We start from the raw sequence: 17,700 nt of genomic DNA on the forward strand, positions 1-17,700 counted from the left end.
TTATAAAGAGTTTACTGTTACTAGTATTTTTAGTGTTTATAAGTTTGAGAGTCTTTAAAAGTCCTAATGCATTTTTGTAAGTACAATTTACCAAATATAAGCAATACGATTACAATGAATTAAATGTTATATTTCTCATGTTCAAAATATAAACTTATATTTTTACAGTCAATTTTGATATTATGATTAGTTTTACACAACATAATGTGTCATTCGAGTCCAAGAAAATACATTTTCCAGGAGAAGTTCAATGTGACGTGACGTTTCTTTACTTCCGCTTGGCGTCTCCTTTGTGTCGCCTGTGATCCGCTGCTGGTGACCAATCCTTCACCGTGGTAGTATCTCTGGACACAGTCAACAAAAACTGTCTTGACTTTACCTCCTATCGTGTGTCATCTCTTGCTTCTTCCTCAAAGCGAGTCGGGGTTTTTTTTTGGAAGTAGCTAGCTCTCTAACTTTGCTTATAATTATTAGTTTTGAGACACATTTTAACGGAAAATCATCCTTATAGGACAATGTCAGATTTCGACAGAAACCCGTTCGCGGACCCGGAGATCAGCAACCCATTTCAGGTAACGTTAGCTAGCTACGTTAGCCACATTAGCATTAGCTTCTGCATTATTTCACATTGATAACAACGTTACTAAGCCAGGCAAGCCAGACACGTATTGTTGTGCTAAGCAGCTGTGATGAAGCTACTTGAGTTTAATAATAGTAAAAGCAGCAATTAGCAAAACATGAATTCATTTGTTTGCAGGCTTTAGTTACAGTGGGTCAATTAGAAATGGTACACTTTGGAACACTGTGGTGTGACATGTAAAGGTACCAGGCAGTGTTGTGTTAGCTAGCTTGATGTCTTGTGCTAGCGTTCCTTGTGATACAACAGGTGTTATTTCTCATTCAGCAGGGGAGTATGGTGTTTTATTTAAACCCTGTCGAGAAACCCTTTATGATACCCTATTTGCACCTTTCAGTTTTAACTTTCTACCTGTCTTTCCACCCCTCCCTTTATGGACCTTTTTAAAGGGAGCATGCACATATGTGTTACACTAAACTGCTGATCAAATGTTGTTCATGTTTTCATGCTTGTTTGATTTAATAAGACATTACATTGATTTTCTATTACATTAGATCCCAATAATGGATGATAATAATAACTCAACCCGAGGTGCAGGATTTGAGTCATGATTCTTGCATAGATACAATTTAAATAGGCACAGTAATTTGAGTCGTTTGTTTGTCCCAAAACAGAGAAGTAAATGAGAACATAAACTTTTTTTCTCTGCCATGCCTTCGTTATGCTGTTAGCTTTATTCAGGCATTGAACTATAGGCAGCCTTCTGTTAACAGTGTCTTGTCACGGTGAAAACATGCATTTCATCATGTGCTCTTCAGCCCTTCAGTGCCTCCTCCTTCAGCAAGCCTGTCATGGTGTTTCTCCTCTCTATTTCATCATGTCAGGTTAACCCTTGTGTTGTCTTTCCCTCGACCATGCAACTTTTTGTTTTTGTGGGTCAAAATTAAAACTTTTTAGTCATATTTTTCAACACTTTTGTCGTTTTTTCAGACGTTTTTGTAATTTTCTTTCACATTTTTGTCACTTTTTCTGATGTTTTTGTTGATTTTTTTTTTCTACGCTTTTTGACCTTTTTTTTTTTGTTTCTTCCCCTACTTTATAAAAGCTTTTTCTGACATTTTTGTCAGTAAAACACCCAGATTCAATTCAAGTAGTGAACTGATCGTGTCTTTTACTTGTGAAGAGCGTTGTATGGAACATCCACGTTAATTCTTTTTGACAATTTTGGTTGAAAGAAACCCAAATTTCTGATATAGAAACTTTTTGAAAATGGGTCAAATTTGACCCGAGGACAACAGGAAGGTTAACTAAACATGCTAGCTAGGGCAGAAACTAATTAGCATTTTCATTAGAGTTGAAAAGGTTAGGAGATTAAGTTATTAAATCAAGTATTTTGATAATAGAGTGTTTTAGCAAAAATGCCCAAAACTTCCCTGCGTCCAGCTACTCAAATGTGAATATTTGCTGTTTTTTTTTATTCTTCCATGATATTTAAATTAATATCTTGAGTTTTTGGACAGTTTCATTATGGATTAACATTAGATAAATCACATGTCAAAAATAATACTGGAGCTGCAACGGTGGGTCAATTAAACAAATAATCCAAAGTAAATTATTTGGAAACTATTTTTTATAATCGACTAATCATATAGTAATCATATAATAAGTACTTTTTAGAGGAAAAATACCAATCATTTGATGGTTCCAGGTTCACAACTTGTCTTGGTCTAACTATTACATGATGATGAATTGAATAGTTTGGGGGTTTGGGACTGAATGACGGCACCTTGTGCTCTAGGATATTGTTATGAGCAATTTTGACTTTTTTTCTGATGTTTTATAGACCAAATGATTAATCAACAATAAAACAGTAATTAGTTGCAGCCCTATTGTTTTAGATTACCCACGTGGTCTGTAACATAAGTTGCCAGAACTGATTAAAAAGATTGTCTACCTCACCAAACAGAACAAAGTAGGCCTATTCATTTTATAAATATGTGATACAAAGAAAAGCAAAAGTCTTCACATTTCTAAAGCTGTAATCAGCATGTTTGTTTGTTTGTTTGTTATACAAATCAATGAAATGAATAGTCAGGGGATCAGCCAATTCACAATGAACTCGTGATAGAATAAGTACAGTATATCTTGGTTAAAACATCATGGCATAGATATTACTGTGCATGAGTACATGGCTACAATAGATGATTTCTCCCATTTTAGAGGCTGTACTGTTTTGCAGAAAAGTCATTCCACCATCTTGCTCACTCACAGTGTGTGACGGTGGAAGATGCTGACGGCACAGTTTGACTGTACAGACGCATGGAAAGTAAATCATTCATGGGGCCTCATTAACATACTGACATGACTAGTGAACCTCTGCTGCTCTGCCAAATTTCTGTCATGTTTTGGCTCTCTTTCTTTCTTTTCGCCTGGGGAGAAATGGAGCTTTGTCCCCCTTCTCTGAGCTATCTTCAATACTTCATGAAATCATATGGTGCTGTCATGGCGACATGTGGTGCTAGGATTCCCGCTGGGTATTTTATCACTCCCACTCATGCATAGATTGTTTCCAATCATTTGCCTTTTGGCCTATTTCTCTGGATGTGGGCTTATTACAGAAATGAAGCTCCCGTGACAGTTAATCAAATCATAGAAGGAATCATAGATGTCACATTGTGTCATTTTAGCAGCTTAATTAAAGAGGAACTATGCAGGTTTTTTTTTTTTTAGCTTAATTTACCTTAACTGAACAGCTTCGGAGTCATTGGAATGGTTATATGACTCTTTTTTTTTTTGTTGAATGGTGGCCGTCTCACTCCCCCCTAGCGCCTGTGAGCGGAAAACCCACCGTTGCAACTTTCGGCCGGCGAGCCGGCAGCCTCAGCATCAGGAAGTATCGCGTGATATCAGGTCTCGCGATGTGACGAATTGCTTCACGGCACTGCACACATACGCCCATTCAGGAACAGGCTAACAAGGTAGCGATGGAGTTTTTCACACACACACCGTCATGGCTGAGCCGGCAAAAAAGAAGCAGAAAGCTAGGAAAGCATTGTCGGAGGAACAGAGAAAGAGGAAACGGAAGACTGACCGAGAGAGGAGTCAGACACAAGTAAACATAGGAGCTGCCAAATATCTAGTGGAGCTGTAGGGGGAGCTCTATAGAGAAACCTGCGAGCAAAAAGCGAGAAAACAGCGGTGAAATTGCCAAAAACTGCATAGCGCCCCTTTAATATGTCGTAGAGATCACACAGAGAATGGACCCCAACTGGGTTTCCCCCTGCTGCCCCAGCAGTGTGTTACATATCGCAGCTTCACCGTCAAATACAGTACAGTAGGCAAAGTGTTGAAGTCTTACATAAAGTGTAGAGGGACTTCTGCACCTGCTTATGCAGCACAACGCCTGTTTTATTTCCAGCTACATAAGGGCCATGTCAGATACAACCGTAGTCCTTGACGTTCCACTTCCGGGATTGCTCCGTTGCCGACGGAAATTCCGCCCGATTTCACTCATGTAGGCCGGATATCCGTTACCTTGGGCTTCCTTTGTGTTGGCATTTTAAACTCCGGTGGATTTCTGAGGACTATGGTTAACTGCTCCTCAGATCTCTGCAGGGTAAACACAGACAGCTAGCTAGACTATCTGTCCAATCTGAGTTTTCTGTTGCACGACTAAAACTACTTTTAAACGTACACGTTCCACCAAAACAAGTTCCTTCCAGAGGCTATTTTGCAGCGGCACGGTGGCTTTTCCCGGTGCCTAGCGCTGCCCAAGACGATTGTGATTGGTTTAAAGAAATGCCAATAAACCAGAGCACGTTTTCCTCCCATCCCGGAATGCTGTGTGGACTAGCCAGACCTTCCTTCACAGCGCTGTGGAGGAAGTCTAATAAGGTCTAGAAGGTCTAATACGTGCAAGACTGATACAACCATAACCACGAAATTAGTTTTCACACCGGCAGTTGGCAAATGGAAAAAGTATTATGGGAAATTTCCCACTTCTAGGTGTTTTCACTGTTGATCTGTTTAACTGATGATTTTTTTTTTTTTCTTTCTCTCCCATAATCGAGCAGCCCTAATTTGTACCTTTTTGTAACTATAGATTTCAAGATGAAAACTTGGTGAATATGCATGTGAGTGTTTGGCTGTGCAATAGGGCGACATTAAACTTTAAACACAACATATCCTGAAAAATGTATGACCCTGGTCTGGTGACAAGTCGCAGCCTGTGTGTGTGTGTGTGTGTGTGTGGCAGAGGAAGAGATGCTCCCAGAAACTTAAGAGTCAGGGAGACAGTGAGAGGACTGCACTGAGACTGGAGAAGGATAGCACTGCAGGAGTACGCAGATTGGATGTTGATCTTGAGCAGCAATTTGAATGAAACTAGTGCGTGACTGACAGCAGCTGATGGTAAGCTTATAATAAAAAGAAACGTTTGATAATGTTGCTTAACTGATGCCTGCAGAAATAAAAAATGTACGCGGCAAATCCTATGTACTTTTTTAAAGTTTGTGGTACCTCATGTTTGATAGTTGAATACAACCGTTCAGTAAACGTAGTTTCACTCCAGCGTCACCCTTAAAGAGGCCGAACAATGTCTGGCTTTTTCTGAATGTTTTAGCTTTATCCTTTTTATTTCACTTTGTGCGTTTTATATAGTACATAGTAAAACTGTAATTCACAAGCCTTTGTGAACAAGGTTGTTGTGAATTTGCTTGTCCTGCAAATTAAGAATGTGCCTGAAAGGGTCGCAAAGTGCTTTAGCAGTTTATGTGCCGAGAGCAGCATACTAGAAAAACGCAAAGTCTCTTTTTATTTCTGTCTTCAGCAGCCAGAAGCATTCACACCTCCTCCCACGCCCCCGTTCTGAAACTCATGGACTTGGTTATTTATAGAAGTCTTCCCATGAAAATTATTGGAATCATCCCATCTTTGCCAGTATTGAATTATAGGCCTGTTGCATTTTGAATAAAGAGGGTTGTTCTGACAAAATAATGGAGGGTTTTTACACTCACATGAGCCATGTTACTCTCACCGTAGACATTTCCACCGCTGTCCTCGGCAAAAACACAAGGATAGACATACAGACTGACTATTGTCATACCAAAAATATTCATAACATCTGAGAAATGTACTACCTTTTATCAAGCCTTTCTTCTAGGGTTGATGTTTAGCTTGTTGAACGTGTTGTGTGTTTTCTCAGGATCCATCAGTGACACAAATACGACAGGCTGCTCCTCCAGGGTTGGAGGAGTACAACCCCTTCACAGATGGCAAACCAGTGAGTACTTCAACAGTTCATCCACATTCATACATCAAATAGATTTGAACAACGTTAACAGGATCCAGAAGATTGATTCAGTTCTAAAAGATCCGTGTTATTTCTGACTTTCACGTGGCGCGTTAGCCATGAGAATATAATAATTCACTTTTAATTAAAGGTTGTGGTAAATGGCCAGTATTACAAGAGACGGTCACCATTTTGAGAAAAGTAACTTCCTCATTTTGTAGCATTTCTGACCTGTTTGTGATGTGTGATTCTTTTCGCAGTGTCACAGCACGGCCAACTGTAATGATAAGTGTTTGTCTATAAATGCATATACGTTTCCTCCGTAGGCGCCTCCGGGTATGGCACCCAAGACTGCGGCACCCACCATCAACACACAACCTGCCATCATGAAACCCACAGAGGAGCCTCCAGCCTACTCGCAGCCTCAGGTACAGTACTACTGAACCAACACAAAAAAATCCTATTTTCTGTAGCTTTATGCTGTTTGGTCCAGTAGGAAATGGTAGGTTTAACAGACATGTTTTTACATTGTCACCGTGCTGATATTGTGTGTGTCTTTATAAGCAAGCAGACTATTACACGTCTCATGATTTATATCCAGCCAACATCGACAGCAGAGATTCTGTGCTGAAGGCAGAAAGTACTTTAACATGACAGCTGGTTTCATGCTAAGTCTGGGAGCAGGAAAGTAGCTCCGCAGGAGGCTTTTTCTGTCTGTGACTGGGCTTTGTAGCTGCTGATGGAGACGCCGAGTCGGACAGAAATCCAGGCAGCCGGAGGAAATAACTTGTGATGGTGCATCTCATTTGTAGGCAGTCTCCTGGGAACAAGTTGTTGTCTCCTTCAGCTGGTGCTGCCCCTGTAAAGAATTGGATTTATACCAAAAGTAGAGACAGGGAATTCCTATTGAGCCGGAACAAACGCATGACACACACTTCTGTACTTTTAGCAATGTGTGTGCGTGTGTGTGTGTGTGTGTGTGTGTGTGTGTGTGTGTGTGTGTGTGTGCGTGTGCGTGCAGGAGCAGTCGGGAGCAGCTGCTGAGCTGTTGAGGAGACAGGAAGAACTGGAAAGGAAGGCTGCAGAGCTGGATCGCCGGGAGAGAGAAATGCAGTCACTGAGTGCTTCAGGAGGTCAGCCTCCGACACCAACGTACAGAGTCAGATCAGAGAAATGATACTATTTCCAGTCCAAGTCCAGACAGGCTCGAAATGACTTTTCCCAACAGCAGGTCCGGGGCAGCTTTTTCCAGCTGTTGAGACTAGGGCTGCACAATTAATCACAATTTTATCGAAATCACAATATGGACTAGTGCAATATCCAAATCGCAAGGGCGCGCAATATTTGTTAAAGGCAAAATATGCGTCAAACCATTCTAAAATAAGGTATTGTGGTGCTGCAGAGACGTCCCGGCCTACAAAACGTATCCTACAGACTAGAGAAAAAAATCTTTGTTTGGTACAGATCCTCGCAAAAAGATCACACTTCAATAATTTGTTTTTAATATATATATATATATATATATTTTTTTTTTCAATGAAAATGAGAATAATGATACAAAAATTATCATTCCCTCCAATATCGTGAATCATATTGCAATCACAGTATCATTCAAAATAATCGCAATTACATATTTTCCTAATATCGTGCAGCCCTAGTTGAGACCAGAGCGTGATATAGATTAGAATACACTTTATTGTCCCTGACGGGAAATTTCTCTTGGGCATAGTGCTACAATCTGTTGCTTCACAACACAAACATGTAACAAAAAAAAAACATAAGATCAACGAAACATCTCAGGACGAAAAAGGACACGTATGACTGTACAGACAATATGACATCTCAAATAGTAACTGTAATAATTAAAGTGCGAAGTGTAACAAGTGCGGGTGTATTTATTGCACTTTTGCTCTGTTGTGCTAAGATTTACTGCTGGAGTTCAGCAGCTTGATAGAATGTTTTGATTTCTTCTGCCAAGCATTTACTGACGACGTACACTTGACGCAAGTGACATAGATGAGAAGATCAAGACCACTCTTGTGTTTCTATGCTTCATCTGAAGCTGGAAGCAAGAGGTAGTTAGCTTAGCTTAGCACAAAGACTGGAAGAATAGGGAAACAGTTAGCCTGGCTCTGTTCAAATGGCCTACCAGCACCTCTAAACTTACTAATTAACACATATCTTGTTTGTTTAATAGATACAAAAAAAAAGAATTTTGAAAATAAAGGCGGTGGTATTACTGCACCCGGCAAAGAAATGGCAGTGACAATAATATTGACATATTAATAAGTCAAATTTAGAGATCTACCTTTCGAGGTTTATCTTTATGCTAAGATCATATAATTGCCTCCAGGCTCCAGCTTCATATTCAGCATAGAGACATGAGTCAGATCTTCTCTCTCGGCCAAAAAGGCAACATAAACGCGACCCTGTTACTGTAAAAACATGAAGTCACGGTTCTTTTTGTCTTGTGTTGGCCTGTTTCAGGCAGGAAAAATAACTGGCCTCCCCTCCCAGAGAAGTTTCCTGTTGGTCCCTGTTTCTACCATGACATCACAGTGGACATCCCTGTAGAGTTTCAGAAGACGGTCAAGATCATGTACTACCTCTGGATGTGTGAGTCGCTTCATTTTATTCCTTCAATTTCCACACAGGAAAATAGAAAGAAAAGAGAAAGTACACAGGCTCTCTGCAGATACAGACACCACCACACACGCCTGGTGGCTCATAAGTGATGACTGAAAGGGATTACTTTTGTATTAGTCTACACATTGTTTTTTTTAGGAAAGCATTGCATATTATACCTTTTTTCAAATGTAATTAATCGGTGTAATTTTGCCGCTTTTTACACAACTAAACCATACGTTTCTGCTTTTCACTTTTCACAGCCTGGCTCTTTGCCCTCTGGTGTTTTGGATCTGTTGAGGTTTTTTGGGGAACAGATGGCAAACTCTGCACTCTCTTGGTTTTTTATGTCTAGTAGTTTCTATAATTCATAATTAGTCTTTTTTTTTATCGGTGTATTGCCAGTCCCATCTGCACTGTGTAGGCTTTTGCTGTCAAAATAAAACACCTCCAACTCCTAGAAGAAGGGGAATGACAAGATGTAGTCTTTGTTGCAGTCTTTAATTGGATTTAATGCAATAAATGACCCGGTTCAAGTTGATATTATAGCATTACAGTTTATCTACAGACAGTGTAGATCTGTAAATAAAGTTGGTCTAAAGAAATAATTAATCTTAAACAAGACTAGTTCATAAAATCTTCTTTTTCTTTTTCTTTCATTAAACTGTTTTATAAATTGGTACCAAAGTGTGTTTCCTCGGGTGATTTCTTCAACAACATACTGAATTAGTTTGACCAGTGAACCCGTCTCTCCCCCCCAGCCTGCCCGACCCCCTGAATAAGAGCAACTGCTTTCCCCCCCCCCCACAATATTTACAGCTCCGTCCTAATGGTGGTTCTGGGATTCAGGGAATGAATGACTTCAAGTGGCATTCAGCAGCCGCATGACTGGGGGGCACGTGGTGCAGTCATGTGCGATGAAGTGACTTGGTCAGATGATTAAAGGATGGTTTAGATACAGACTTCAGAGAGCAGTCGATACTCCCCTGCTTTCTCTTTTAGTTTCTTCACAGATTAGTCCAATCAAAGCAAAGAATGTCATACTTTTTGTTGGGGGGAAAAAAAAAAAACAACAAACTCAAGTAGAAAGGATCTCGAGCCCACATCAGAGTCACTGCTGCTCACTTCTGCTATGTCAACAAGCAGGCTCATGTCATATTTCACACTGTGATGTAAAATGCCTTCAGTTTTACACAGTGTTACTTTTAACAATGCCGGGGCTGTTAGGACCCCAAGAATGAATGGTGATAATGTATTATTAAATACGTGTGTGTTCTGTTCTCAGTCCTGCACGGTGCTACATGTTGAAATATGAAGCGTCAGCGTGCAGCGGTGTAAGGACACTGGACACTAGCTGCACACTAGCAAGAAAAGCAGCCTACTTTCCAGGCTCTGACATATACACCAAGGCTGCCACACTGACCCACTTCCACTAAAAAGCTCCATGCAGATGCTTACTGTACATTTCCTTTCTGCCCATACTTCAGTTCATACTGGGACGCTGTTTGCTAACATGGTGGGCTGCCTGGCCTGGTTCTGTGTGGATGCGTCACGTGGGGTGGACTTTGGCTTGTCCATCCTCTGGTTCTTGCTCTTCACACCTTGTTCATTCGTCTGCTGGTACAGACCACTTTATGGAGCGTTCAGGTAAACAACACAAATGTATTTGGACTTTAGATGTACAAATAAAAGTTGTTTATATGCTGTTTTATTTATTTTTTCTTCTCTCCCTGCAGGAGTGACAGCTCATTCAGGTTTTTTTCTTTCTTCTTCGTGTACATCTGTCAGTTTGGCATCTACGTTATCCAGTGTATTGGCATCGCTGGTTGGGGCGCCAGGTGAGAAAACAGGGCAAGAAGAGACGCAGTAGTGTGTGTGTTTACTACGCCTAGGGCAGGAATTTAGCACCATGGATTATTCCATGCTTTTTAATGGCAATGTGTGTTTTAAGAGATGCGACAATTTATCTGTAACTATTCTGATAATTGATTTAATGTTGAAGTCATTTTTCGCACAAAATGCCAAACGTGATGGCTGTAGCTTCTTAAATGTGAATATTTAACATTATATATGATTAACATATTTGGGTTTTAGACTGTTGGTTGGAAAAAAAGACATTTGAGGACATTGTCTTGCAAAGAAGTTGCAATTTTGAGCATTTTTCACTGTTTTAACTTGTAACAGATAAATGGAGAAAATAAGTGACATAGCTGCAGCCCTAGTGTGTTCATGACACAATTTTGGAGTTCAAAACATCCAGTCAAACTGAACTTAGTACTGTGGTTAAAGAGACACATAACAGGAGTTTCTGAAAAGACCAAAACCATCATTGTGTCTCAATATTTTCTGACTTTCCTACCCTTCTTAAAAATCTCAGTAATTTCCTAAAACAGCTGGGGAATGTAGCTTTAAGCAAACGTTATTTAAACGGGAGTTAATTGTGCATTTTGCTGGGGACTATTTTCAACTGCGGTTTCTTTGTTTAGTATTTATAACAGCCGTGTTTATTGTTCATTGTTGACCATAAGAAAAGATTGATGATTTTCTCGTCCGCAGCGGGTGGATCTCAGCTTTGACCGGCCTGAATCGCAGCATCCCAGTGGGCATTATAATGATCCTCATCGCTGCTCTCTTTACCTTCCTGGCTGCCATGTCCCTCATCATGTTCAAAAAGGTAGACACACAGCAAACCTAGAAGAAGTTGAAGTAGCCTCTCTAATAAAAGTCTGCTCAGTTTTAACGCATCTCTTTTTGCCCTCGTCGTCCTCGTAAGGTCCACGCGATGTACCGTACCACCGATGCCAGCTTTGAGAAGGCCCAGCAGGAGTTCGCCACAGGCGTCATGGCCAACAAGACGGTCCAGACAGCAGCTGCTACTGCCGCTTCCAGGGCTGCACAGGGAGGCTTCAAGGAGCAGATCTGATTGGCCTAGAGAGCTCGCTCCTCTCTCCGTCCAAACCCTTACCCTCCCCTCCTCGTCCTCCTCCGCTCACACCCAGCTTCCACTCAAGCCAACTGCCCTGTTTGAACACACGGAGAGTCCCCCAGCCTTCTGACAATATCGCAGTGGTTCATGTGAGGGCACTACGCTTGGCCCTCCAGTCACCCATGATCTGTGGTCTCAGTCCGAGTGAGAAAACAACCACCTACTGGGAACCCTCACCCACGCTGCACTCCTACCACGTGTGTGTGTGTGTGTGTGTGTGTGTGTGTGTGTGTGTGTGTGTGTGTGTGTGTGTGTGTGTGTGTGTGTGTGTGTGTGTGTGTGTGTGTGTGTGTGTGTGTGTGTCCAACTAAATGAACGTTAGTGTGCCTCTTTGTCTGTCCTCTGTGGAGAGAGTCTGTTGTAGCTCAAACCAAGTCCGACTTTCTACCGTTACCTGGGCATTTCCCACTATACCAGTTCTGTGCTCCCCAGCAATATTGACTTCCTGTGTCTTTGATTTATCAACCTAATCACTACTTCCTATTTTTATATTAATTTATTATCAGACAAGCGGAAGTCATATTAGTACTCTCTAGTTGTCGGTTGATGCACACACAGAAGCAGCAGCCCTCTCTGATTTGTTTTGCTGTTTTTCCATGAGTGCATAACGTAACACTGCTGCCCCCCTGTGGAGTGATCATGTATTGTTGAAGATGAATGCTGTGCATTCCAGGTCACTGCCTTGTCTTCTAATTTCTGCTTTCCTCAGAATTTGGTTTCTAGAAAAGTGTGTAGTTACTTCCTAAAAGTGATGTATCAATCACCCATCCCTGTGTAGAGAGTGTAGGGCTAAGGATGGTTTTCATTATCCAGTAATCTGCCAAGGAAATGTATTCAAGTTGTTCCTGCAATTGCAAAGATATTCAATTTACGACGATGCACCACTTTGGTTCAAACGGAAAGCTCTCAACAAACATTGCATGGATGGCTGTAAAACTTTGCACAGACGTTCATGCTCCCCAGAGGATGAATCCTACCGACTTTGGGTGAGCCGCTGACTTTTACTCTAGCGCCACCATGAGGTTCACATTCACAGTTTTTGGTGAAATATCTCCACACCCACGAGATGGATCGTCATGACATTTGGTTTAGACATTCATGTCCCACTCGTGATGAATTGTAGTCAGTTTAATCACTTACATTTTCGACTATCATTTCTAAATTGAAATTTATTTCATTTATTTATTTAATACTTTGGTTTATGAGCAAATTCCTGCAAAACATTCCCATCAGCTGCACTTTGTGTTTAGTGCTAATATTCCCAATGTTACCATGCTAACACGCTAAACCGAGATGGTGAACATGGTAAACATTATAACCGCTAAACATCGGCTCATTAGCATTGTCTTTGAGAGCATGTTAGCATGCTGATGTTAGCATTTAGCTCTAAGCACCGCTAGCATGGCTGCAGAGTCTTGTTGCTTTAAAAAAATAAAAATAAAAAAGACTTTAGAATAATTCATTAATTTAACATAATAAATAATCGCCTGTTGATCGACTAATTGACTAATTGTTTGAGCTCCGGTAGACTTAGCAACCTTTTAACACCCCACCTGTCCCGCCTACAAGCAGTGTTTGATCCTCAAAAGATGTTTTTTTGATTTTTTTGGGTGAACCATCACTTTAAAGTTTGTATTTATCTGCTTGAAATCTTTTTTCTTATAACGGCCTACATATCCATTGTGAAATTCAACCCATTTGCACTTTAAATCTTAGACTCTTTGTCTGCACTTTGTAATCCGTTGCAAATGGAAGGATATTTATAACATCAGATGGCCTCTCGCCTTCCTGCTCGTTAGTGTCGGTACTTAATTCATACATGTAACATGCACCAGCTGAGTTCAGCATAGTTTTCACATGAAGCCTACCTTTTTGTGTCATTTCCTCCGACATAAATTAGTTCATGACACTATCAACATGCAAGTAATGAGATCCACACGTCTGTATATACAGCTGCATGTTTATACAGTTTGACTGAAGAGGAAAAATGTAACTCGTCTCCAGCTTTTCTTGTGTTCCCGGAGACTTACCTCAGTTTTACTCAGGATGTACTCTTCACTTGCATGACGATCAGGTTAAAGAATGATATGAGATTGTAAGAAATTTGACACTAACTGGCCCCTTTTTTTTTTTTTTTTTAAATATGTGTGCTGTGAAACAATATATTGCAATAAAAAAAATTGATTTTCAAACGATGATTAAAAAAAAATGGGCCAGTAATGTGGATGTAACGTTCTGATAAATGCTTGCATATTCATAATTTCACAATTGTGGATAGACGATCACTGAACTCCAGCAATCAAATCTGAAGGTAGAGTCAAATCTTGTTAAGTCTCTTTTAATTTCCACTATGTGATCATTGAAATTTTCAAATGCATTTTACCTGCTAAAATGTCTTATCTACTTTATGTTGCTTCAGCGGGAGCTACAAAGCCATTTCCTCAGTTCCTCTTATGTCTGTTGTGTCTCATGTTTAAGCCAGTTAAGCCTTTGTGTGTATTTGATGCGAAGGAGTGTGAATAGAGGGGATTTGGCCTAGTCTTAAATCTGTGTGCAGGGCAGAGTCTGGCTGTGGGTCTGGGATCCTTCTTTTGCTTTCTGCTCCTTTTTTTTTTTTTTTTATTTCACACTGGCTCAATTTGAACCAGTGCATGTGTATTCCTGCGTACATTTCTGTACAAAGCAACATGAGATTATTTCTTAAAAAGAATCCTGCTGAGTGGCACTTACAGTATTTTGCAGTTATGTTTGACTTAAACATAAGTGCGAGAAAGGCATTAGATTGCAATGCAATGTGAACTGTGATGTGCTGTAGACGGGCTGTGGCTTTAAGCTGTTCTTCATAATCAACATGGTGTGTGGTAGAAACACTGACAAATGAATTCATAAGCATCTCTAAGAATAACATTTTAATTATATAATTGAAAAGAAACAATAAGGGATGTTTGTATATTTTGTTCGATTTGCAGATGGACGGCTATTTGATCGAAATTGATGTAATTTTAAGATGCACTCTGGTTTGAGCTTCAGTCGCATGTTGAGTAGTTTGAGTTTTGTATATTTATGGTATTAACACTGAATAAAATGTATCTTCTGTGTTTCATGTTTCTGTTTTGTATGAAGTAAAATGTGTACTGTATGTGTGGAAGAAATCCAGATGTGTGTGTGTGTATATACACTACCGGTCAAAAGTTTGGGGTCACTTAGAAATGTCCATTCCAGTCAGAATACCAGCTGAGATCAGTTGTTTTTAATCAGGGCAGCAGTTTTCAGATTAAGGGTTCTCGACTGTTGCAGACAGAAGTGGCTGAAGAAACGCTTGAAATTCCATGCTTTTTGGTCTAAACGTCATACCCAAATTAAAAGTGGTAGAGCTCCCATATACTTTGACACTCTGGGGTGTGCCTGATACCATTGGAAAGCAAACACTCAAGATTTTATTACAAGTGTCAGGGTGATTCTAGGCCTTACTGACACAGAGTTACAGAGGCTAGAATGGAGTTTTTTTTATTAACGTCCAAGTCATACATCTGTAAAATGATTAGAATACACTGCTGTAAACACATCTGGTAAGATACAGACAACACAAGGCCATAGCCACATGTCTCAGCTTACTACAGAAAAAACCCAGAAGCTAAAAGACTCAAAAATGGATTTTATATGATGATTTTTCTACAGATATGTCTGTGTGGTTTTTTTTATTTCCATTTGAAAAGTGCAAAGAAAAAAGCCAAAAAACTACAAAATACAACACTTCTCAAACACACCCACATCAATCACCTTTCCAATGATGTCAGGCACACCCCAGAGTGTCAAAGTATATGGGAGCTGTACCACTTTTTAATTTGGGTATGATGTTTAGACCAAAAAAGCATGGAATTTCAAGCGTTTCTTCAGCCACTTCTGTCTACAACAGTCGAGAACCCTTTTGCAATTATGTAAACACATAATGTAATCTGAAAACTGCTGCCCTGGTTAAAAAAAACAATGCAACTGATCTCAGCTGGTATTCTGTCTGGAATGGAATGGAATGGAAATTTATAAGTGACCCCAAACTTTTGACTAGTAGTGTATATATATATATATATATATATATATATATATATATATATATATATATATATATATAGGTGCACTAATATAACAAGTTTATACACACTCTTTTGAGTTTAAGTGGGCTTGCACCGGCAGCCGAAAACCAGATGAGGTCAGTAGTTATCAAAGAAGAGAATAAATTCACTTCACTGCAAATGTGTTGCAGATTTATGCGACTAAATTTAGGTGAAGAGTCAGTTCCCATTTCTACAATCAACATCAGAATGAATGTAATGAACTTATGCAGCTGTCAAATTTTCAAAGAATAAATGTCACCAGGTGATGATGGGGCCTTAAAAACTAACCACTAAAATATCCAGGGTGCCACATACAGATGTGTTATTAATTAGTGACTGTCTGCTCAAACCTAAGCCAAAACAACTTTATGTTATAATATGTCAATGTGTTTACAGGTTGTTCCGCTGCCCACAACAAAGTGGCCAAAAATCAATGAATACTGCTGATTAGCTTACAACGCTAGTATTTGGGGCTCAGGGAAAGTAAAAACAAATCGCTATTTATACCACTAAAAAGGCTCAAAATATCACCACACTTCAACGGTAGCATAATGAGGGTCCCTAAATGTTAACCGAAGCATTGAGAACTTTGTGTATAATCTATCTTTTTAATAAAAAAAGGTAGATTATAAAGAGAGTCGCGTTCTCGTATACAGGCGGCCACCGTCTTGGGAGCTACTGGCTGTGTCTCATTCGGCATACTTCCGTCAGTACACTGCTAATGTGCACTGACCACTTACTGCCGTAGTGCCCCCTTTCGATGGTTAGTATTGTCCCAAAAGGAACTTATCTTAAAACATAAACATACCGGAAATGACGAGCGGTCAGCTCGGCGCCTCTCAAAATCTGACGAAAAAGTCTTAAACTGACCTTTGTTGATCTGAAATGAAGACAGATTCAGCAACTGCACGGCCTATTTCTTGCTTAAAATGTTTTCAGAAACACGTTTCGATGAACTATTTTCGTAAAATACGAGATCGTATTCTGAACGAGCCGCCATTATGCTCTGTTGTGAAATCCGGGAGAAGCCAGACCCATGTGACTCGTTCATCCAATCAGCTGCCGGTCGACGTCCCTGGTCCCTCCCCTTTCCACTTAGGGGGGCCTCCAGGTACTTTCAGTGCACTGACTTTTTGCGTTATCTACACTATATACTTAAAACTAAGTGTTTGAAGTATGCAAGTAGGCGGTTTGAGACACAGCCACTGTCTTTCTAAACTATCTTTTTAATAAACTGTGAACCTTTAATTGCTTATGTAAGCCATATAAAGGGATCAGTATTAAATAAAGACTGTTTCATGACCAGTTCAAAACTCCTTGTAGCAGCTTTGACCCAGTAGGCCTACATCCCCATAACGCTAACTATGTTTGTTTTGTTTTTTCTTCTAATCTTGACTTGACTTGTCTTCGACGTCTTATTCACGTCCTGCGTGGACAATGTGCACTTGTGTTTTCTTCTCTTGCCTTTTCTGTTTAATGGATTGCGTTTTAAGACTTTTATGACTCAATAACAAAATGAGATTTTTTTTTTTTTTTTTGCAGTACTACTGGTAGTGGTAGTAGCAGTAATGGCCCTGTTAAGGAAGTAGTATAAATACACTCACACACACTTTAGGACAATTGCAGGCCAAGTACTGAGTCCTTCAGTGTCTGCTCAAACAAACCTGCTGTGTGAAATAAAACAGAGCGACACTCTCACAAAAGGGGAAACTGGTAGCAGAGCCAAAATCAGTGCCAACAGGAAGGGGCACAGTGGAGGAATAACAGACTCAAGGGCTTCTCTTCTTTAAATTCTTTTATACATTTCAGGAGTGTGTGAAAACAGCTGACTCTGACTGCCAGCTGCTGCGCTCACAGCTGTCACTGGATGAATTCAGTTGAGTGGGTGGAAGGAAATGGATGATTGTGGATGACAAACATGATCAAACCGTTTACGCTCTGATTTATAAACTTCAACTGGACATCTGGCAGTAAATTCAGCAATTTAAATGTTGGAAAATATATTTCTTCTGTCTTAAAAAAAGAGAAGAGGAGTTCAAAGATGACGATCCCCATGACAGAGTACACATTCTTCCTCCGCGAGGTGTAAAAGGAAACTCAAGAGGCTCAG

At 40.1% G+C, this 17,700-nt stretch overlaps 1 protein-coding gene across 2 annotated transcripts; it reads left to right on the top strand.

The window, feature by feature from the left end:
• Window positions 1–322: 322 nt before the first annotated feature.
• On the top strand, window positions 323–14,241 carry LOC144531133 (secretory carrier-associated membrane protein 1-like). Of its 2 annotated transcripts, XM_078271087.1 has the most exons (10): window positions 4,692–4,710; window positions 4,833–4,987; window positions 5,781–5,858; window positions 6,194–6,295; window positions 6,889–7,000; window positions 8,355–8,483; window positions 9,980–10,139; window positions 10,229–10,330; window positions 11,049–11,166; window positions 11,266–14,241. In XM_078271087.1, the coding sequence occupies exons 2-10, from the start codon at window positions 4,985–4,987 to the stop codon at window positions 11,413–11,415; spliced, it is 954 nt and encodes a 317-aa protein (XP_078127213.1). In that variant the 5' UTR covers window positions 4,692–4,710; window positions 4,833–4,984; the 3' UTR covers window positions 11,416–14,241. The 2 variants fall into 2 exon arrangements, with proteins under 2 accessions (XP_078127211.1, XP_078127213.1); XM_078271085.1 differs by lacking the exons at window positions 4,692–4,710; window positions 4,833–4,987 and adding an exon at window positions 323–572.
• The last annotated feature ends 3,459 nt before the right edge of the window (window positions 14,242–17,700 follow it).

Source organism: Sander vitreus, chromosome 16 (genome assembly GCF_031162955.1).
Source record: "Sander vitreus isolate 19-12246 chromosome 16, sanVit1, whole genome shotgun sequence".
Classification (NCBI taxonomy): Eukaryota; Metazoa; Chordata; class Actinopteri; order Perciformes; family Percidae; genus Sander; species Sander vitreus.

Bases quoted from the DNA above. Each gene is read 5' to 3' on its own strand.
- LOC144531133 (XM_078271085.1), top strand. From the start codon at position 516: ATGTCAGATTTCGACAGAAACCCGTTCGCGGACCCGGAGATCAGCAAC. The intron at 7,001-8,354 runs GTCAGCCTCCGA...GGCCTGTTTCAG, and splicing joins GTCACTGAGTGCTTCAGGAG to GCAGGAAAAATAACTGGCCT. The intron at 10,140-10,228 runs GTAAACAACACA...CTCTCCCTGCAG, and splicing joins CCACTTTATGGAGCGTTCAG to GAGTGACAGCTCATTCAGGT.